General features: G+C 38.5%; 2 protein-coding genes across 3 annotated transcripts; both read right to left on the bottom strand.

Moving 5' to 3' along the window:
- Window positions 1–4,664: 4,664 nt before the first annotated feature.
- Window positions 4,665–9,003, bottom strand: LOC122056078 (receptor-like protein kinase). Its single transcript, XM_042617859.1, has 3 exons — window positions 8,856–9,003; window positions 5,493–8,445; window positions 4,665–5,118 (listed from the first exon to the last, which is right to left on the bottom strand). Exons 2-3 carry the CDS (start codon window positions 8,425–8,427, stop codon window positions 4,739–4,741), a joined length of 3,315 nt encoding a protein of 1,104 aa, XP_042473793.1. The 5' UTR covers window positions 8,428–8,445; window positions 8,856–9,003; the 3' UTR covers window positions 4,665–4,738.
- A 1,746-nt stretch (window positions 9,004–10,749) lies between these two features.
- Window positions 10,750–15,350, bottom strand: LOC122056077 (receptor-like protein kinase). 2 transcript variants are annotated; one of them, XM_042617858.1, is made up of 4 exons: window positions 15,115–15,349; window positions 14,364–14,763; window positions 11,808–13,511; window positions 10,750–11,175 (listed from the first exon to the last, which is right to left on the bottom strand). In XM_042617858.1, exons 1-4 carry the CDS (start codon window positions 15,196–15,198, stop codon window positions 10,853–10,855), a joined length of 2,511 nt encoding a protein of 836 aa, XP_042473792.1. In that variant the 5' UTR covers window positions 15,199–15,349; the 3' UTR covers window positions 10,750–10,852. The 2 variants fall into 2 exon arrangements, with proteins under 2 accessions (XP_042473792.1, XP_042473791.1); XM_042617857.1 differs by having other exon boundaries at window positions 11,808–14,763; window positions 15,115–15,350.
- Window positions 15,351–23,467: the final 8,117 nt, after the last annotated feature.

The raw sequence follows: 23,467 nt of genomic DNA, 5'->3' as shown, positions 1-23,467 counted from the left end.
TTGAGAGAGTCGTCAAAGACCCTTGATATATCCTATCAACTATTGTCTCTCATTTATGGTCTAGAGAGTCGTCAGTGATCATGATACATACGACTGCCCACGAGACATTCGTGTTCGCTAGTTCGCGTGCAGTTCGTAGCTAGATAGCTACGTATATACCTTATTTGCCCATGAGATCATTCGTGATAGTGAGTTCGCACACAAACAATGACTATTTACTTACCCTGACTACCCACGGGACCATCAGTGGTAGAGGGTTCTCTCGCAGTCAGTGCTTGTTATTTGCTTATCCTGACTGCCCACAAGACCATCTGTGGTAGAGCATTTTCCCGCAATTAGTGCTTGCTATATGTTGGTCATGTATTTATTTGTGCAGGGGGATGTACTGTAAGTACTATCGATTTATTGATTAGATCTGATTGAACAAATTAGTGGGTGTTATGTTATTGATTATGATGTTGGCTAGTAGGTTATTATTTTGGTGTTCCTACATTTGAAGTAAGTATTTTACTTGAGACTGTATCATGTTGATCTCCTTATATTTAGTTTCATGCATTATCTTCTTGTACCTGTTGAGTATGTTATACTCACTACCCCTTGCTTATCTGTATGTTTCTAGATTAACAGGTAGATGATATATCATGTCTCTCAGAGATCCTACCTGTTGATCCCACGTCACATCGGAAGACGATTTTCTAGTTTTGTTTCCTGCTTTGTTTGTGTTTTGAATTTGTGGTTTTTTGTATTTGGTTTGATGTTGTTGTGTCAAGCTAGGTTGACTTGCAGTTAGTTGTTTTATGATTTTATGTACCTTACTCTCGGGGAGTAACATGTAGTGTGAGTGGTGAGGAGTGAAACCACATAAGAGAGAGTATTCTATGTAGAGTGCGAGTTATGTATGAGAGCGAGTCTAGATGATGAGGATGTATAAGTGACTAGATCCACCTTGAAATGATTTATCTAGTTCACAACAAACGGCTCGCAGTAAAGACGTTCCAAATCTATTTATGACCGAGCCTTTGCTAAAAAAAAGTCTAAGAAGATGAATAGACCCACCAGAAAGGTCTATCTAGTCCGCAACAAATGACTCGCTGTAAAGACATTTCAAATTCATTGATAGTTAATCACTTACTAAAAGTGATTAGGAGATGAGCGGGTCGGTGCAATTAAAGATACCATATGCTGAGGGAGGATGAAGACATTGGACCCATGGCACGAGCATACCCTTACGCGTCTTCAGCTCACCAAAGGATACTAGAGGACTCGGCTCACCCCTAGAGGATAGAGAATAGACATTAAGGATGCTTGATGGAGGACAGACATTGAAGATGCTTGGGTGCATGTAGTGTTGAGACACCTCTGAGTGGTGTCTATTTTGACATGTTTTGACATTGACGACAGGTACTGGTTGATGCTTAATCCCCCAGCTCATGATGGCAAAGGCGAATACGCTCGCCCCCAGCGCCCCCACCAACCCGTCTCAAGGCCAACACGGAGGAGGTAAATCACGGGTGGCTACTAGCTTTTGGAATAATGACTAGCACATAAGGGAGGCATTTACTCGGCTTTGCCGAGATTCGAACCCCAAACCTCATGATGGCAACACCTTATGCGCTAGCCACTAGACCCATCTGAGGGGACCTTAATCCCCTAGCTCACTATCATACGAAAGATGGGTAATCGACTGGAGTTACTTCTGATACAGGTTACATAGAGATGAGAGTGATGGTATTACTATATATATAGTAATAAATTTTAACAACGAAAAGTTCATCGCAATTTTGCAATAAATAAAAAAAAAATGTCGCTAATTTGTAACAAAATAAACAACAAAAATATTTTTATCACAAATAGAAATTAAAAATTCTTTGCAAATTAGAAAAATTTGCGACGAATAGATAGTTTGTCGCTAAATTTTGTGATGAATCGTAGTTCATCTCTAAATTTTGTCACAAAACTCATCGTAAAATTTTGCCCCTAAAATTTACCGGCCCTCCTTTGTCGAAAAATATGCCCCTTAACTTCCCTCACGCCATGTCCTAGATCCGCCCTCGGCCAGCTCAACCCCACCCTCAACTTGGACAACCTCCTCCACTCCGAGGCCCCTTCCTCAACACCAGTTCTAGCCGCCAGCGAACCCTCCAAACCTCCCAAGCTTTTTCGCACGAATCCAATCTCCTCCACTTCGAGACCATCCCCAATGGAATGGTTACTCCCTCAACTTCGCAGGTGCTAGAGTGGGCTGTCAGAGAGATCGACCGCGTTGAGTAGACAGGCTGATCGGGCGATCTGATAGACCAGGCGAGAAACCGAATGCTATCACAGGCACTCTGCCGAACAAGAGTTGCACCACCCCACTACGCACCCACGTGTAAAAGAGATCCCCTCCCCATGCATTTATTCACAACCTCAATGTATGTGAATCAATATAAACCAACAAAAGTGCCTTGAAACTATCAATGTGGGACTAAAGTCTCATTCACAATGAAACTTCTTCTCTTCCATCTCTTTCTCTATTCACACTTATTCAACAGAGGATACACGCTGCTCAAAGGTAAAACCACAAGAACATAAAAAATCATCATTTTGAGCATACAGTTAGTTCTGATATTGCTATTATTTTGTTGTTTGTGTTTTGAAATTCCTTGAGCACTAAATCCGAAGGAGTTCATGCGATTGGTTTAGGTAATCAACAAGAATGAGAATTTCGTTAAATGATTGGATTTGTGGCTCATTTGTTCCTTTGTGCATCAGAGCTTCTTGACAAACGAATACCTCGATACCCCGGTCAACTGGATTCCTGGCTTCGAAGGCATTCGCCTGAGACTCCTTTCCAGTTTCATCAGAACAACAGACCCTGCTGATCACTTCTTCCTCAACCGTGAGATGGAAAAGTACCCTGTGCCAAGAGAGCTTCTTAGCCTTTGTTATTGTTCTAAACATCCAATTTTTATCAGCAGCTGCTGCTGCGGTTGCTGCTTTGTTAAAAGTTCTACCTTCTTTAGTGTAAGTGTAAGTGTGAGTGTAAATGTAAAATGTAAATCCAATTTTAAATTTATTAACTTTGAGGGTATTTGGCTGAGCTTATAAGCTCTAAAACAGCTTATAAGCTCTTCAAATTTGTTTGGTAAATTTTTTTTCAAACAGCTTATAAGCAGCTTATAAGGTCAACTAGATTCCTGGCTTCGAAGGCATTCGCCTGAGACACCTTTCCAGTTTCATCAGAACAGCAGAACCTGCTGACCACTTCTTCCTTGACTGTGAGATGGAACAAGTACCCTGTGCCAAAAGATCTTCTTAGCCTTTGTTATTGTTCTAAACATCCAATTTTTATCAGCAGCTGCTGCTGCCGCTTTGTTAAAAGTTCTACCTTCTTCAGTGTAAGCGAGTGTAAATGTAAATGTAAATGTAAATCCAATTTTAAATTTATTAACTTTGTATGTGAAATTTGTCTGGCTGTGACCATGTATTGTTTGGAATGTGAATGGCTGAAATTTCTGTGTAAAATAATGTCAAGTTTGCTATAAATTTTGCAAGGCATATAAATTGGTTACTGGTTGCAAAATTTGTCAATAATTTGTGACGAAAAAGTTTTTCTAGTTGATTTGCTATGAGTTTTTTTTTTTGTCGTAAAATTTTACAACGACCTATTTGCGACGAAAGAATAATCATTACAAAATTCGTCGCAAATATTTTTTGTGATGAATTTTTTTATAAAATTCGTCTCAAATGATAGAAATTTTTTTTTTTTTAGTTTACCCATGTGAGCATTTGTACATTCTACCTCGAATATCTTCTCAGACAATAAGAAGGGATCTGTGAGTTTTGTATGATTGTGTTTTTTCTTTGATGATATGAGTTTATCTTTTCATAACAAATTAAAAAAATGAAAAACTTACCCCATGCTGCTGTTAGATTCCAAACATTGATTATCATAGATAGAAATATTATTCAAACTTTTAAGTCACACATCTCCATAAGTATAGTATAATTGTCAAATTTGGGATTTTTGTTTTAAAATTTCAATTAGAAGTTCTCAAATCAAATTATTACTAAAAAGTAAAAGATTGTCTAGATTTCTCAAATTATCCAATTCTTTTGGAGCAACCCCTAACTGATTCTCATACAACTACAATAAAATCAACGACTGACATTGACCTATCTCGAAGGGAATCAGCCTGACAAATAGTTAATAGATAAGAAAAGATATTCGAGCCTTGTCAACAAGCCAACTGTTGATCGTATTTTTCCTGAAAAGTGATTGTCAATAGCAGTGAAGTTCTTCAATTAAATGCAATTATCCAATACCACTGCAGGTTCACCGTCAAATTGGTTAAAGAACAAAATTAATCTCTCCAACTTGCAATTATTTGGGCTGAAAGGGTTATTCAGTTTCACCAACATTAACTTTTGTGAGGTCATTTATGGTCTCTGAATTGGTTCATATCTAGCAGTCTGGCGGCTCCTCTGCGTCGCTCCATCAACCAAGCGGTGCTGTGGTTCCCCTGCTTTCCGCACCCTCTGTTAGATTAGATACACACAAAACTCTACGTGACAGACAGAATTTGACCTTTCTACGATTGCAGTCCCTAAGCCTTAACAAAGAGCGACTTGTTAGTGATACTAAATAGAACTTTTCTATGATACAAAACACTTGTCCAGTCTAATTCAGCACCATTCATATCAAGAACTTTAAATGCGTACTCTTGAAAAAAGAGGTGGAAAAATAAATAAGATTTTATATACTAGTTGTAGGTTCAGGTTTCTTCTGTTTCTGAGCATCAGCAAATCTAGACTTGATATCTTGCAGCTCTCTGACAGCATTCTGCATTGAAGGCCGCATTCTTGCCTCCCTTGCTACACATCTCATGGCTAAGGAAACAACCTTGTTCACTTCTTCAATCTCCGAAGTACCTGTGACTTCGTTCACAAGATCTTCATCCATGACAGCTTCTATTTTACTACTGCCGTTCAAGGAGGAAGTCACCCATCTTACTATGTCCATATTTTCTGAGAACGAAGGGTCGATGGCCATCTTTCTGGTTATGAGTTCGAGTAAGACGACTCCATAACTGTACACATCCGACTCCTTGCTCCTTTTGGTCGTGTAGGCGGTCTCTGTTACAAGGCATAGAAGCATAACTTCGCAATGCAGTTGTAAGAAATGTGGAAAAATATAATGGTAAGAGTGGTTCCTTTCCTAAACACCAAACCCTTTGGCACGAGGGTTAGATTACTCCTATCAAACAAGAAACATAACCCCTTTTTTCCTCTTGGAAATTATTTTACACAAACAAGTAATCACACTTGGTGAACTTAGGCATCAAGTGGGTAACAATTCTAATTTCTACTGACATTGGATCTACTATTTGACAGAGCAGAATGGAATCGCAGAAGGAACATACATTTATAGTTACCAATAAGAACAATGAAGACCTGTTAGCAATTCAAGGACTGTTTTACTCAGGAAAGAAAAAGAGAGAAATGCAGACCTGGTGAAATATAACCAAGGGTGCCCATAATAGCAGTTGACTGAATAGAATGTTGATCAAGCTTAGCGATCCCAAAATCTGAGATATGTGGCTCCATTTCAGCATCCAGCAATATGTTTTTAGGCTTTATGTCACGGTGGATAATCGCAGGGTTGCAGTGGTTGTGAAGATAATCTAGCCCATGACCAATGCCAATGGCTATCTTGTACCTCACCTTCCACTCCAGAACGGGTGCCGGCTTAATTTCATGAAGAACATCATGGAGGCTACCATTTACCATATACTCATACAATATAAGTCCAAATTCATCTTTCAACCAAAAATTCTCCAATTTCACTAAATTTCTATGCCGGATTTTTCCAATAGTTTGGATTTCCCTTATCATGCTTGTAATTGATTCTTTCTGATGTGGGAAAACAATCTTCTTTACGGCATATATTTTTCCTATATCGAGGGTTGCCTTGTAAACTATCCCATGAGCTCCTCTACCGATTTCATATTGCTGATTGAAATCCTCAGTGGCTTCAATCACTTGGTTTAGTAGGAAAGAAGAACCTTCTTGCAAGGATGGAACGCCAACTTTCTTTCTTTTGCACCCGAGAAAGAAAAATCCCACAAGGAAAAGCACTAGAGCACATAGCAAAACTGAAGCAAGAGATATGATTACAATCTTCATCTTGGACAAACCTTTGGAATTATTATTTGGCACGTTGCATGGTTCTAATATAGTGATGTTTGTGCATGTAGAATCTCCTATCTGACATGAGATGCAAAGTTGAGGATTTCCTATAAACGAGCTTGGTAATGATTCTACAAGCTTAAACAAACCTCTCGGCAATGAACCATTAAAGTCATTGAATGAAATATTGATGTATGTTAATGAACTGAGATCACTTACGGGTATCAAACTTCCTGTTAGATTGTTAAAAGAAATATCAAAGCTCTGTAGCATATTCAAATTCTTCAGCTCCAGTGGAAGTTGTCCTACTAGTTCATTATCACTGAGGTTTAAGGCCACTTTCAAGTTTTGCAATGAACCAAATGATTGCGGAATGCTGCCTCCCAACTTGTTTCCTCCAAATTGTAGCTCAATCAGTTCATTTAACTCATATAAGAAATCCGGAATTCCTCCGCTAAATTGATTCTCTTGCAGTATTAACTGAGATAGACTAGATAAGTTTCCAAAGCTTGCTGGTATTGTTCCATTGAAAGAGTTGAATCCCAAGTCTAACACATATAACCTACGACATTCTGATAATTCAAAAGGCAATGGACCATACAAATTGTTGCTGGATAGATTGAGAAGTTGAAGGTTGGCTAGGTTTCCCATTTGTTGAGGTATCAATCCATCAATCATATTCATTGACAAGTTAATCATGGTCAGATTCACACAGTTTCCTACACTTTGAGGAATTTGTCCATTGAGTTTGTTGAAACTTAAATCAACATACAATAAACTTGATGTCACAAAAAAATCTGGAATTGAGCCACTAAGGTTGTTGTTACTAAGAATTAACCTCTGCAAACTTGAGCAATTTCCAACTCCCGAAGGTATTGTCCCATTAAGCATATTATAGCCCAATGTCATAGAGATCAATTGATTTCTGAAACAAATATTAGGAGGGATGTTGCCAACAAGACCACTATTTGTAAAGTCAACTTGCACCAAACTACTGTTGATTCCCAAGCATTGAGGAATGACCCCTGTGAATTGATTGTCATAGATAGAAATGTTACTCAAACTTTTTAACTGACACATCTCCATAGGTAGTTGCCCAGAGAAGTTGTTGTCATAGATAAGTATAGTTGTCAAGTTTAGGATTCTCCAAATTTCAATCGGAAGCTCTCCGGTCAAATTATTACTAAAAAGTAAAAGACTTTCTAGATTTTTCAAATTACCCAATTCTCTTGGAACATTCCCTTCTAGTTGATTATCATACAACTGCAATGAAATCAATGATTGACATTGGCCTATCTCAGAGGGAATTGACCCTGACAAAGAGTTAATAGATAGATAAAGAATCTCAAGCTTTGTCAACAAACCAAGTGTTGATGGTATTCTCCCTGACAAGTGATTGTCAACAATAGCAAGGTTCTTTAAGTTACTGCAATTACCCAATGTCGCAGGAAGTTCACCGTTAAATCGGTTGAAGGACATAACTAGACTCTCCAACTTGCATGTTTTTGAGTTGAAAGGGATGTTCCCCAGTAGATCATTTTCACTGACATCTACTTCTGTGAGGTTATTTATGGTCCAAGGAATAGGTCCGGTCAACTGGTTCGCATATAGATAGAGCTCCTCTAACTCAGTGCAATTACTAATTGAAGCAGGTAATGAACCAGAAAGATTATTTTGACTAAGCCATAGAAATTTAACCCTGCATGCATTTTCATCAAAGGAAGGAATTGAGCCGTTGAGGTTGTTTTCATTAAGGTAAATAGTCTCAAGAGACATTTTGTGGAACAAAAGACTTGGTATTTGTCCACTCAGCAAATTATTGTAAAGTGAAAGGTATGCCAACTTCTTGAGTTTCTCAAGGGTCATTGGAATCTCACCTGAAATAAAGTTGTTTGAGAGATCCAAATATTCAAGAAGGGAGCAATTGCCTAGTTCTGAGGGAATAAGTCCAGAAAGATTGTTGACACCAAGATCTAGTTTCATCAGATGATTTAGCAACCCAATTTCTTTGCCCAGTGAACCAGAAATTTGAAGCTCGGGAAGCTCAAATGAAATCACGAATCCACCTCTGTTGCAACTGATTCCTGCCCATCCACAGGGACTTGGGTCTGATGAATTCCAAGTAGAGTTCACTGACTGAGGAAGTATCAAACTGTTGGAAAGGGCCAACAGAGCCTCTCCATCAGAGTTCAAAGCGTTGCTTAGCTGAAAGAAAACCAAGAGCAACAACAACAGAGACTGAAGACAGAAAGCCATTATTGTGTCCACGTTTCCCTAGAGAAAATAAACAAGTCAGCTTCATATGTATCCCATGTTTCCTTCTTACCCAAGGTTAGTAATGATTTCCAACATTTTATTTTATGCATTAGGAGCTAAAAAATGAATGGGAAAAAAAAACAAAAAAAAAAGTAAACATGAAACTCTAGAGAAGAAGAAACTATCCAATATAGTAGAATCAAAAAGCACACACAATTAACACATTGGGGTAAAACAAAACAAGAGCAAGAAGATAAGACTATCACTTCTTCAAAGAACAGGAATGGCCTTTGGCTGAATAGGCACAAGTCCGGAATTTCTAGTAAAAGCTATATACACTTAGAACAGAAAAGAGATAAGAGAAATAAAAACTAAGCTTCAAATCCACAGAAAATCAAAACGAACAGTAAAATGAAACACTGCCATACCTTCTTGAAGAGCGATTCCTCAACAATCCCTAGTTTTTATGATTTTCCTCGGTTTTTTTGCTTTGGCTTCAGCAGAGGCGGTAGACAGTGGGATCTGGCTTTGAATGCAGGGGTCCCGAGCTGCATCTACTTCCTGTACATTTTATAGTTGCAGCTTTACTGCATATGTCAAAGCAGCAGCCGCCAAAAACAAGAGGTAAGGACGAGCGTTCATACAGCAAATGCAAAAGTGATTACTTTAAATTTGTCGTTGGATGGACAAAACGTGCGCATCTCAGTGCGCCGCGCCTTAAAAAAAGGAGCACTCAAACCTGGTGCGTTCACCAAATCCTAATCCGCATCGTAGTTGAAGTCTGACTGAACTTTAAACAAAATAAAGAAGCAAAGGTCTGTCTTTCTTTAGTGGACCTGACGTTGCAGTTATGAAGTCCTCACCTCAGCCCTTCTAGAGCGGTTTCATACCCTCTGGAAAAAGGATAAATTACGGAGATGTTTAATTTGTTCTAGAGAAGTGGTCCATGGAGAGTCCAGACACCTACTAAGATATTTTGGAGTAACCATCCATATAAATATCAATTGCGGCAATCAATCCGTGGAGGCATGAGAATTGCTAGCTAACGTGCTTCTGCAAGTGTTCCCACATGGCTGATACTTGATAATATTAACTACACAGAGGTGGACCTGATGTTGCAGTTATGAGGATTGACAGCCAAGATCCACACCAAAATTATAGTTTGAATAGTAATGTTAATATTTTTTTGTCGAGTGTATAGTTTGAATAGTTCAGACAAGACATTTGTATAATTAATCAAGGTTATCAGACCATGAGATTCACACCAAAATTTGTTAGTTAACAAAGAGAACCTCAGAAGATCATGGTACATAATTTCATGCCCATCGGAGAGTCTAAACAGCCCCACCACTTATTAGTTTATGTTTTTGGAAGGAATGAGCAGATTAGGATGCTTGCAGTTCATTCATTCCAGAAAAGAAAAAAAAAGGAGAAAATTTTCAAGACAAGAAACAAAGCAAGTAGAATTTAAGGACTGAGTAACCTGATCTACATTGCAAGACTAAAAGAATTTGCAGTGGAGTATTTGAGTTTGAGTTGTCTAAATCAATGAAAACTAGCGATTCTGAAAGCTAGCTTTTGGAACTTAGAAAATAGTTTCCCGCCCTTGATAATCATGGCAAATTGGCAATACCATTTAGACGTGTATCATGTTTATTGATGTGGCGTAGATGGCAGATGCCACGTGGCAAGCATTGTTCAATTAATAAAAAATTCAAAAGTCAACTAGATTATTTATCTTTCAGTTAAGTTTGACAATTAAAATAGAGAGGCTAGAATAAACTAGTTATAATTTATTCAAGAAACTGCACCAAAGCTTCCAAAGATTGAACAAATAGACAGACAACCTAAAATATTAAACTTCATAACAGTTGCTGACATAAATGATTGTGTTCCATTCCATTATGTATTTATGTTCATCACTATACGTTATTAAACAAGTTTGAACATTCTAATTTATTTTTTTATAAATATTTTGTCAAATATGCACACGAGTTTGACCTTTAAAATTGGAATTAAAAGGTCGTTGGGCACGCGTTCAAAAGCCAACGGTAAAGACAAAGATGACTTTGATCTTTCGAATTTGCCCACCGTAGAACGAAAACTGGCAGAGAGAAGATTTGTATTTTCAAATCTTGTTCTGTTTTTCTAGGTTTCTCTATACATATTAGATAAGAAATTTTTCACTTTGCTTATGAATCTCCCGTTAATGGATGTAAACTTGTTGCTTCCTTGTGTCTAATTCACTACCATTCATATCAAAGAACTGTAAATGCATACTCTCGGATAAAAACAAGTTTTAACAACCACTAGCAGCCGAGATGTTTCTGTAACCAATCCTCTTTGATTACATTTTGTAAATAAGATTTTACATACTAGTTATGGGTTAAGATTTCCAATGTTTATGAGAATCAGCAAATCTAGACTAGATATCTAGTAGTTCCCTGACAACATTCCGCATTGAAGGCCGCCTGCTTGCCTCCCTTGCTACACATCTCATGGTCAATGAAAGAACCTTGTTCACTTCTTTGATCTCTGAACTACCTGTAACTTCATTCGTGAGGTCTTCATCCATGACAGCTTCTATTTTACCACTGCCATCCAAGGAGGAAGTCACCCATCCTACTATGTCCATATTTTCCGAGAACGAAGGGTCGATGGCCATCTTTCTTGTTATGAGTTCAAGTAAGACGACTCCATAACTGTACACATCCAACTCCTTGCTCCTTCTGGTCGTGTAGGCAGTCTCTGTTACAAGGCACAGAAGCATAACATTACAATGCAGTTGTAAGAAATGTGGAAGAGTATAGTAGTAAAGGGTAGAGCCTTTTATGACCACTTGAGCTTTATGTCCAAGTGTTCAATTGGCCCTATGTAACAAGAAACATAAGCTTTCATCGAATTCATGGGAATTTAAAGGAGTTCTATATTTTTATTAGGTAAAGATCTGGCATGGTATCCTATTAGCATAAAAATACACAAAGTAAAGAAAGCAAACTTATCAGCCAATCTCTCAGATGGAAGTTTTACAATCAGATCCACACCGGAGAAACCACTTCATCAGGTTCAGCCATGAAAGAGAAAGAAAAAAAATTTTCCTTGTTGCATAGCTAAATAAGGGAAATTAATTGACTTCTCATTTTGGAAAATATTTTACACAGATAAGTAATTCCATGTGAAACTACCAAACTATGATGCACACTTGGTGAACTCATGCATCGAGTGGGCAACAATTCTAGTTTTTACTTAAAGTAAATGTATTATTTGACGGGACAGAATTGAATCACAGAAGAAACTATACATCTAAGCAGAATGATTGGTTATCTGTTAGCAATTTAAGAATTATTTTTACTTAGGAAAGACAAAGGAGAAATGCACACCTGGTGCAATATAGCCAAGGGTGCCCATAATAGTAGCTGACTGAGTAGAATCCTGATCAAGCTTAGCAATCCCAAAATCCGAGATATGTGGCTCCATATTGGCATCCAGCAATATGTTTTTAGGTTTTATGTCGTGGTGTATGATAGCAGGGCTGCAGTCGTTGTGAAGATAATCTAGCCCTTGGGCAATGCCAAGAGCTATCTTGTACCTCACCTTCCACTCTAGGACTGGTGTAGGCTTAATCTCATGAAGAACATCATGGAGGCTGCCCTTTGCCATATACTCATACAATATAAGTCCATATCCACATTCAAACCAAAATTTCTCCAATTTCACTAAATTTCTATGCCTGATTTTCCCAAGGGTTTGGATTTCTCTTATCATGCTCTGATTTGATCGTTTCTGATGTGGAAAAACAATCTTCTTTACGGCATATATTTTTCCTATATCGAGGACTGCCTTGTAAACTATCCCATGAGCTCCTCTACCGATTTCATATTGCTGATTGAAATCCTCAGTGGCTTCAATTACTTTCTTTAGTAGGAAAGAAGAATCTTCATGCAAGGATGGAACATCATCTTTCTTTCTTTTACACCTGAGAAAGAAAAATCTCGCAAGGAAAAGGACTAGAGCACAGAGCAAACCAGAAGCAAGAGCTATGATTACAATCACGATCTTAGATACACCTTTGGAATTATTATTTGGCACGCTGCATTGTTCTAATATGGTGATGTTTGAGCAAGTAGAATCTTCTGTTTGACAAGAGATGCAAAGTTGAGGATTTCCTATAAATGAGCTTGGCGATGATTCTACAAACTTAAGCAAGCCTCTCGGTAGTGAACCGCTAAAGTTGTTGTATGAAATATTGATGTATGTTAATGAACTAAGATCACTCAAGGGCATCAAACCTCCGGTTAGATTGTTAAAAGAAATATCAAAGCTTTGTAGCATATTCAAATTCCTCAATTCAAGTGGAAGTTGTCCAACTAATCCATTATCACTGAGGTTTAAAGCTACTTTCAAGTTTTGCAATGAACCCAATGATGGTTGGATGCTGCCTCCCAACTTGTTTCCTCCAAACTGTAGCTCAATCAGTCCATTTAACTCAGCTAAGAAATTCGGAATTCCTTCACTAAATTGATTCTCTTGCAATATCAACTGAGAGAGACTAGATAAGTTTCCAAGGCTTGCCGGTATTGTTCCATTAAAAGAGTTGAATCCCAAGTCCAACGAAAATAACATGCGACATTCTGATAATTCAAAAGGCAATGGACCATATAAATTGTTGTTGGACAAATTCAAACGTTCAAGGTTGGCTAGGTTTCCTATTTGTCGAGGTATTGGTCCATTAAGCTTGTTCATTGACAAGTTTACATCAGTGAGGTTCACAATGTTTCCTACGGTTTGAGGAATTTGTCCACTGAGTTTGTTGAAACTTAAATCAACATATGACAAACTTGATGCCACAAAAAATTCTGGAATTGAGCCACTGAGATTATTGTGACTAAGAATCAACCTCTGCAAACTCAAACAATTCCCAACTCCTATAGGTATTGTCCCATTGAGCTTATTATTACCCAATGTCATAGAGATCAATTGATTTCTGAAACAAATATTAGGAGGGATGTTGCCAACAAGACCACTATTTGTAAAGTCAACTTGCACCAAACTGCTATTGATTCCCAAGCATTGAGGAATGACCCCTGTGAATTGATTGTCATAGATAGAAATGTTACTCAAACTTTTTAACTGACACATCTCCACAGGTAGTTGCCCAGAGAAGTTGTTGTCATAGATAAGTACAGTTGTCAAGTTTAGGATTCTCCAAATTTCAATCGGAAGCTCTCCAGTCAAATTATTACTAAAAAGTAAAAGACTTTCTAGATTTTTCAAATTACCCAATTCTCTAGGAACAATCCCTTCTAATTGATTCTTATACAACTGCAATGAAATCAATGATTGACATTGGCCTATCTCAGAGGGAATTGACCCTGACAAAGAGTTAATAGATAGATAAAGAATCTCAAGCTTTGTCAACAAACCAAGTGTTGATGGTATTCTCCCTGACAAGTGATTGTGAACAATAGCAAGGTTCTTCAAATTGCTACAATTACCCAATGCTGTAGGAATCTCACCGTCAAATTGATTGAAGGACATAACTAAGTTCTCTAACTTGCATGTTTTTGAGGTGAAAGGGATGTTCCCCACTAGATCATTTTCACTAACATCTACTGCTATGAGGTCATTTATGGTCCTGGGAATAAGTCCTGTTAACTGGTTCTTATTTAGATAGAGCTCCTCTAACTTACTGCAATTACCAATTGAAGTTGGCAAAATACCAGAAAGATTATTTTCATTGAGCTTTAAAAATTTAACCTTGCATGTATTTTCATCAAAGGAAGGAACTGAGCCATTGAGGTTGTTGTCAGAAAGATAGATAGTTTCAAGGGAGGGACTGCGGAACAAAAGACTTGGTATATTGCTACTCAACAAATTAGTGAAAAGTGAAAGGTATGACAACTTCTTGAGGTTCTGAAGGGTCTCTGGTATCTCACCTGAAAGGTAATTGTCTGAGAGATCCAAGTATTCAAGAAGGGTGCAATTGCCTAGTTCCGAGGGAATAAGTCCAGAAAGATCGTTGACACCAAGATCTAGTTTCCTCAGATGACTTAGCAATCCAATTTCTTTGCCCAACGAACCAGAAATTTGAAGCTCAGGAAGCTCAAATGAAGTCACGAATCCACCTCTGTCGCAACCGATTCCTGCCCATCCACAAGGACTTGGGTCTGATGAGTTCCAGGTGGAGTTCACTAAACGAGGAAGTATCAAATTGCCAGAAAGGGCCAATAAAACCTTTCCATCTGAGTTCAAAGCGTTGCTTAGTTGGAAAAAAGCCAAGAGCAGCAACAGCAACATAGGTTGAAGACCCAAAACCATTATTGTGTCCACGTTTCCCTAAAGGAAATAAACAAGTCAGCTTCTTATATATCCCATGTTTCCTTCCTACTCAAGGTTAGAATCCACACAATATAAGAACATAATAAACTAACTACATATAGTAATGATTTCCAACATTTTATGAATTAGGAGCTAAAAATGAAGAGAAAAAACAAAAAAGTAAACATGAAACTCTAGAGAAAAAGAAACTATACAATATAGCATAATCATAAAGCACACACAGTTAAACACATTGGGGGAAAACAACACAAGAGCTCTGAAGAAGAGATGATTATCACTGCTTCAAAGAACCGGAATGGCCTTTGGCTGAACAGACACAAGTCCGGATTTTTTTTTTAGTAATTTTACCTTTAGAACAGAAAAGGCATAAGAGAAATAAAAACCACGCTTCAATCCCAGAGAAAATCCAAATGAACCGTAAAATGAAATCATGTCATAGCTTCTTGAAGGGCGATTCCTCAACAATCCCTAGTTTTTATGATTTCCCCTCCTTTTTTTGCTTTGGCTTCAGCAGAGGCGGTAGACAGTAGGATCTGTCGGTAGAGGTGGTCCTGAGGTTGCAGTTATGAGGATTGCCGGCCAAGGTCCTTGTTCATGTGTTCCCACGTGGTTGATAATAGTAACTACAGACACGTGGACCTGAGGTTGCAGTTACGAAGATTGTCAGCTAGGATCCTTGTTCCAGTGTTCTCATGTGTGTTATTTTATCTTAGACTTTGTTTTTCTCCTCGCGAAGTAAATCACTGATGACGTCATAAATACGCCAAGTTTGACACTTATATCAGATACTCAAAACAGATAATAGAGGACAGAAAAAATATACATAAACGATAAAAAGGAGGCTCTATTTTAGAAAAATACCAAATAGATATTCCATAAGAATATTTGTATTTTAATATTATTATAACAATTTTAATTAAAAGTATTTGAATATTTTTACTAAATATAGATTAAAATTACTTTAATTTAATTAAAATTAGCCCAATTTAATTGCTATTTATAATATGAATTAATTTTTATCAAAACTATTCCAACATAGAGTAATTAATCAAAATTATATATATATTAAAAATGAAGCCCTTTTCAATTTGTACACTTTTATCTAATAGTATGGTCCCCTAAGCCTTGACAATGTCAAAGATTAATAGCAAGACTACGTCTATCAAATTGTCATTATCCAGTACCTGTGCATGGCATTTGGAAGGATGTAATTAAGTTAGTTTGGTGGCAAAGTAACCTCTAAAAGATAGAGGCTAAGAATTCAAAAATGATACGCATGCATTCCCACGGAGAGAGACGAACCAAGTAGAGCCCACCACTTTGCTTGGAGCAAAATAGATAGCAAGGAATTAGTGCATAAGAAACGCATGTTGTTCACTTAGTTTGACTAAGAAAAATAAGAGAGGAACAAGGTAGAAAGTAATGTTGATATTTTTAGTTGAGTGTATAGTTTGAATAGTTGCATTTGTATAATTAATCAAGGTACATTTGAATAGTTGATATTCACACCAAAATTTATTAGTTAACAAAGAGGACCTCAGAAGATCATGGTACATAAATTCATGCAAATTAGGATGCTTGCAGTTCATTCATTCCATCAAAAAAAAAAAAAAAAAAAAAAAAGGGTTAGAAAATTTTCAAGACTAGAAGTAGCAACAGAGATCAACAAAGCAAGTAAAATTTAAGCACTACGTAATATGATCTATGTTGCAAGACTAAAGAATTTGCAGCGTAGTATTTGAGTTTGAGTTGTTTAAATCAATGAAAACTAGCGATTCTGAAAGCTAGCTTTTGGAAGGAACTTAGAAAATAGTTTCACGCCCTTGATAATCATGGCAATACCATTTAGACGTGTGATCCTGTCTGAAATCGAGAAAGATAACACGCTAAGTATGTGACTTCGATATTGATCGTGAGAAGACTCCGAGCAGGAGGCACCCAATGCTGCTTTGATCCTGCACATCAAAGAAGAACGAAGAATGGAGAGAACGTTAGCAACCGGGCTAGGGAGGAGTCCCCGACGCAAACACTCCGTAACTCAAGTCAAACAAGGAGCTAAGAAAAATGGAGAACAGTGACGATGAACACTAAACTTTGATAGCGAAGCGTCATGTACAGGGCCGGTCCTAGACTTTAAAGGACCCAGTACAAAAAAAAACCCTTTAATTCAAGTAAGAAATTTTCATTTAAATCGAAAGATTTACATGTGTGCACTACTGTATAGTATCGGTGGGCAAGGGCGACGACGCGACGATGCAACAATGGTGACACTAGACGATGGCTATCGGTGTGGGCGAAGAATTTGAGGTTGAACAAAAAGTGGATTTCGAAAGATTAGGATTTAGGGAAATAGAAATAGGAAAAGACTTGTCTACTCGTGCGGATTTTTCTCTTTTTTAGGAGCACCTTTATAAAAAAATCCATAATATTTTAAAATTTATAATTACATCTTTTAATTTTTTTTTCTAATGAATATATTTTATTAGCTTTTACTTAAAAAAAAAATTAAAAAAGGGGCCCCCCGTTGGCCCCACCTTGATAGTCCTTAGGCCGGCTCTGGTCACGTACCTACGTCTTTAAGAGGAGACTCTTTATATAGTGCTAGTTTTCCTCTGTGCATAGACATTGATGTATTTCCAAAAAAGAGCCGGCTATTCTGACATTCTGACAACTTTCTTAAAACAGACCTACCATTTCTATGCTTTATATGGTAGAAGCTTTCGTTGTACGAATTACACAGGGAATATTGCTTTAATTTTATGACAACACTTACACAAAATGTCAAAAAAGAATATTAGGTCATCTGAGTCCCCTCTATCGTCAAGTAAAGACTATTTCTTGGACAAGATAAGGTTGGTTAAGGAATGTTGACCATCTTGAGCACTTAGCTTCTTTGAGGACTTGGCATCTGCTCGGACAAGGAGTCTGTTCAAGCCATACATATGGTACATCAAATGAGATCGAGAGGACTCGATTCTGAATTGAACTAAGACGGCTCGGAATTCCATCAAGCCAGGGGGAATTGGGATTAGATAGAACGAAAGGTTCGATCGGTTAGACTACCTGACCCATCCATGCGATTGTGCTAGCCCTGAGTGTTGCCCCCTCCTTGACTTTGATTGCCATATCAGCCAACCTTCTTGACTTTGACCCCAACTTCGGGGACCTTATCTTATTCGTCATATTACAAGTCTCCTCTTCAAGTCTAGTTGAATGAGGCTACAAGTTCGACTAACTGGGTATATGTGTCCTTTTGTGTTTCTCGTTTCTTGATCGGGTGCTCGATCTCATAGTCACTCGGCTTGAGTTGACGTCATTCTCCCACTGCCATGCTTGTACCTCAAAATAGGGTACACCACTCACCATTAATGCCTAGTATGATGAGCACACCTTTTGCTTTTCATCTCCCATCCATAATAAATGTGGCCTGTATTTCTTCGCCACATGGCGCACACTTGTGAAAAGAATATCTTAAACAACATGTTACTATTGAGATTTAATGTGACCTTTGATTGTTTAAATTCAACGTTCCTGATTAATCCTCTCTCTTTCGCTCCTATGATCGAACGGCTATCGTGGGCCACCACTAGTGTTTTTAAGGTCAACCTTTGATGCAACTTATATTGCTTTCTTACTCTCATATTCGTCTTCTTTTCCGTCTTCTTCAACTTCTCTCGTTGTTGCTAGTGATTATTTAGGTTCATTTAATGCAAGAGGAGATCTAAATTAGATTTTTTTTAAAGTAGTTATTCGTTAATTTTTTAATTATATTTAATTTTATCCTAAATCTTAGGAATCAAGTCTTGTTAGTTAATTTATCCTAAATCTTCAGGAATAAGTCTAGTTGGTTATTTTTTCTGTTTAAATTTTTTTTTAGGGTTTTGAGAGCTATATAAACATATGCTTAGATGATATTTAGGACAAGTTATTTTGATATTGAATCAATTGGTTTCGCTTAACCCATGTTAGGCTACATCTCTTTTATTCTTCTATTCCCACTCTTGTTTTTTCGAGAAGGTTTTTTTAAAACCTAGCTTGGGCTACTTCTTATTTTATTATTTCTCTCTTGTTTTCTCGTTAATTCCTTGAAATATCATGTCCTAAAATAATCTATATTCTGATCGGCGTCAGTTGGTATCAAATCTCATTAAGATCCAATGGAGGGTCATCGTGGATGTGGTCGTGGCCACAACAGGCAGGCTCTGAATGAGGAACCCATCACCGTGATCGTAATATCCAGGATGTAATGCTGATTGAAGATTTGCAGAAGCAAGTTGAGGAATTAACCCAACGTGTGATAGCACGAGATTTCGAAGATCATGAGATTTTTGATCATAACTCTGAGTCTACTTTTGAGAACCCATATCACCGTCGTACTACGTACCGAGAACACCGTAGTCGAGAGGAATGATATAGGGACTTTGGTTTCCAAGTTGATCTTCTTGATTTTTTTGGCACAATACAAGCGGAAGACTTTATTGATTGGCTCAACAAAGTAGATAGGTTTTTCGAGTATAAGGAAGTACCTGATCACGTTAAAGTAAAATTGGTCGTTATCAAGTTCAAAAGCCGAGCCTCAACATGGTGGGAGCAGCATCGGCGATGACGAGAGAGACAAGGTAAATCTAAACTCACCGATTGGAAAAAATTGAAAAAACTAATGAGAACCCACTTTCTTCCCTTTGGTTATGCGCAAACGTTGTTTCAACGACTCCATACATTGAGGCAAGGGGCTAAAACCGTCGGCGACTATACGGAGGAATTCTATCAGCTTATTCTAGGAACGATCTATCTGAAACCAAGGAGCAAACGACAGCGCGATATTTAGGAGGACTATGACAACCCTTACAAGATTCCTTGAGCCTTCACTCACTCTGGACTATTTCAGAGTTTTATTAGCGAGCTTTGACAATTGAAAAATAGTTAAACCATAGACCAACAAATAAAAGCGATCAAAACAATCGAGTTGTTCGCCCTCAGGAGTTGCACCCTTCCCAGCAGTCACCACAAGGTAATTCTAAGGCATGTATCAAGTGTTTTTGATGTGGCGAACAGGGGCATCAAACTTCAAATTGTAAAAAATCCCTAAATAAAAATAAAATAAAACTCTGTTGGTTGAGGAAGACATGGAGGATGAATCCGAACAAATTGATGAACCGATTTACGGCGATGATATCGATGATGAGATTCTTTTTGGAGATGGTCATGAGACTCTCATCGTACGCAAGAGCCTACTGGTCCCCAAGGAAGAATCAGAAGAGGATTGGCTGAGAACTAGCATCTTTCACACAACTTGCACAGTTGCAGACAAAGTTTGCAAGATAATTACTAATAATGGAAGCCGTGAAAATATTATATCTGAAGAAGTTGTGCAAAAGCTACAGTTGAAGATGGATCGTCATCCAAAACCCTACAAGTTGTCATGACTGAGCAAAGGGAGTGAGGTAACCGTAAATAGAAGGTGTCTTTTAACTTTTTCTATTGGCAGCAAGTATTACGATCAAGCATGGTGTGATGTTGTGTCAATGGGCGCATGTCATGTATTGTTGGGACGGCCTTGGCAATATGATCGAAGTGTCATCCACAATGGACGGAAGAACACCTACACCCTCAACATCAAAGGGAGGAATATCATATTGGCTCCTCGACGAGAAGGAACCCCTTCAAATTTGGTAACAATAACTCTACACTACTTTCTATGTCCAGATTTTTAAACGAGATGAAGCATGAAGGCATGGTCTATGCTTTGCTTCCTTATAAAAGCAATGAAATAGACTTAGACTCGGATAAACCAGTTAAGGTGCAACAACTCCTATTCGACTTTGCTGATTTAATAGCTGAAGACCTTCCTCTGGGACTTCCCCCTATGAGTGACATTCAACATCAGATTGACCTTGTTCTGGGGTCAAGCTTACCTAACCGGCTAGCATATCATCTTAGGCCTAAGGATGCCGAAGAACTACAACAACAAGTTGTGGAGCTATTGAGACGAGGCTATATTCGTGAGAGTATGAGCCATTGTACAGTCTCTGCCCTACTCGTGCTAAAGAAAAACAGTTTGTGGCGCGTGTGTATTGATAGCAGAGCCATCAATAAAATCACGGTGAAATATAGATTTCCAATTCCTCGCTTAGATGACATGTTGGATCAACTTTCCAATTCAAAGATCTTCTCCAAGATCGATCTTAGGAGTGGATACCACCAGATTCGAATTCAGCCCGAAGATGAATGGAAACCACCTTCAAGACACAACATGGGTTGTATGAGTGGATGGTCATGCCTTTCAGACTATCCAATTCACCCAGCACGTTTATGAGATTCATGCATCAGGTCTTGCCACCTTTCATGGGAAGATTCATGGTTATATACTTTGACGACATCCTCATTTATAGCCCGACACGAGCTTTGCACCTTGATCACCTCCGTACTATTTTTGAGAAGTTAAAGGCGGAACACTTGTTCATCAACAACAAGAAGTGTTCTTTCTACACGACCTCAGTTTTGTTTCTTAGATTTATAGTATCTACTGATGGTGTTAGTGTAGATCCATCAAAGATAAATGTAATCTTAGAGTGGCCGCAACCAAAAATCATTCATGACGTCCGAAGTTTTCATGGATTAGCCTCTTTTTATCGTAGATTTATTCAGAATTTCAGCTCCTTAATTGCCCTTATTATTGAGTGTCTCAAGGGGCGCCAGTTTAAGTGGACTGAAGCGGCTATGACTAGTTTTCAACTGGTGAAGCAAAAGATGACTGAAGCACCCGTTCTAGCACTTCCAGATTTCGACAAACTATTCAAAGTAAACTGTGACGCATCTAACATTGACATTGGTGGTGTTCTAAGTCAATCAGGACGCCCTATTGTTTTCTTTAGCGAGAAACTACCTGGTGCTAAAAAAAATTACTCTACTTATGATTTGGAATTCTACGCTATTGTGTAATCCTTGAAACATTGGCGTCATTATATTACGCAGAAGGAATTTATCTTGTTTAGTGATCATGAGGCTTTAAAGTACATTAATGACCCACACAAGTTGAGTAGTCGACACACCAAGTCGGTAAACTACTTGCAGGAGTTCACCTTCACGCTGAAGCATGAATCCGGGAGTCTCAATCGTGTTGCAGATGCTCTAAGCTGTCGTTCTTTCCTGCTTACTACCATGAGCATTAGTGTTGCTAGCTTTGGATCTTTCTCAGATATGTATATTGATGATCCCTCTTTTGGCAAGATATTTCAGGAGGTAAATAATGGTCTTCACAATGACTTTATTTTGCAGAATGATTATCTATTTAGTGGACTATGATTATGCATTTCGGACTGTTCCTTAAGGCAACACATTATCAGTGAATTGCATAACGAATGATACTTTGGTTGAGATAAGACATTAGCCCTCATCTCTTCCAACTTCAATTGACCCAAGCTAACCAGTGACGTAGCTTATTTCATGGACCGTTGCTTTGTCTGTCAGCAATCTAAGAGAATGTTTGAGCAATCTAGTGACCCTAGGTTTTGATGTTTGGGCAAAGATTTAAGTTAGGATTATTATTGTAATTTGATATGCATTGTGAGTGTGCAGGATGCACGTACAATAAGGAAAGTCCAAGTGTGATATTAGCAAAGGAGGAAAGTCCAAGGATGAGTCTTGGCGGTGTAAGTCCAAGCATGTACTCTTGGCAACATAAGTCCAAGTGTGACTTGGCAATGGATGAAGTCCCAGAGGCGCGACCTCTTGGCAAAGGAAGACCCGACAACAATAACAAGGTCGATGGAAGCTCCAGAAGGCAAGACGTGAAAGATGGGAGGCATCCGAGGGACGCAAGGCTGATGGAGGAGGCTAGAAGGATAGGTCTAGGTTGGTCGGGCGAGGATGAGTGCTAAGCGAATGTACTCGGGGGTCAAATCCTAGACTCTAGAATTTTACTGTAGCAGTACTGTAGTGTTACTGTAGTAATACTGTAGCAGTCGACTGCATATTTTAGCAGTCGACTGGTACAGTCGACCGCGCAGTCGACTGGGTGAGAACAGAATGGTTCTGTTCGTTCGGTCAGTGTGGAGCAGTCGACTGGTATCAAGCCGTTGGGATGTAACGGTCGAATTTCCATAGAGGGCAGTCGACTGCTAGTTTTGGCAGTCGACTGGTAGGTAGGGTTTTCTAACTTGTGATCTATATAACTAATCATTGGAAGCTTGGTTAAGGTTGACGAAATTAGTGGTGGTTAACCCTAATTAGAGTCTCCAAGTGCCCAAGTGATCTAGCTTGCTTGTACGAGGTTGTGGCAAGGTTTCTCCACCCACGAGCTACGTGAGCTAGCCGGAAGTTCTCCGGGGAATCATCCACCGACGGATCGGGATCGTCCACCTTACGGACAACCGTGGAGTAGGAGCTTTATCTTTGAACCACGTTAAATCAACATGTTAGGTTTACTTTCTATTATTAGTATTTGTATTTTGTTTTCCGCTGCGTACTGACAAGTGTAGGAAGTGACGATTTGGGTGAGACGCTATTCACCCCCCTCTGGCGGTGTCAAGGTTCCAACAAGTGGTATCAGAGATAAGTGAGCTCTTGTTGGACTAATCGCCAAGAGAGCGGCTAGAGGAAGAAGATGGAGTCGGAGGGACCTCTCGGATGGGACATCCGAATCTCACCTCCATACGAGCGCGAGGACTTCGACTATTGGAGGAAGCGCATGGAGATATGG

This window comes from Zingiber officinale, chromosome 3B, assembly GCF_018446385.1.
Source record: "Zingiber officinale cultivar Zhangliang chromosome 3B, Zo_v1.1, whole genome shotgun sequence".
In the NCBI taxonomy this organism is placed as follows: Eukaryota; Viridiplantae; Streptophyta; class Magnoliopsida; order Zingiberales; family Zingiberaceae; genus Zingiber; species Zingiber officinale.
Note: the sequence above shows the minus strand (reverse complement) of the source record. Positions and strands in the feature narration are given on the sequence as shown.

Coding starts and splice junctions, on each gene's coding strand:
- LOC122056078 (XM_042617859.1), bottom strand. CDS start 8,427: ATGGCTTTCTGTCTTCAGTCTCTGTTGTTGTTGCTCTTGGTTTTCTTT. Junction 5,119..5,492: donor CCTTGGTTATATTTCACCAG/GTCTGCATTTCT, acceptor GCCTTGTAACAG/AGACCGCCTACACGACCAAA.
- LOC122056077 (XM_042617857.1), bottom strand. CDS start 15,198: ATGATTTCATTTTACGGTTCATTTGGATTTTCTCTGGGATTGAAGCGT. Junction 14,764..15,114: donor ATGCCTTTTCTGTTCTAAAG/GTAAAATTACTA, acceptor TATTTCCTTTAG/GGAAACGTGGACACAATAAT. Junction 11,176..11,807: donor CCTTGGCTATATTGCACCAG/GTGTGCATTTCT, acceptor GCCTTGTAACAG/AGACTGCCTACACGACCAGA.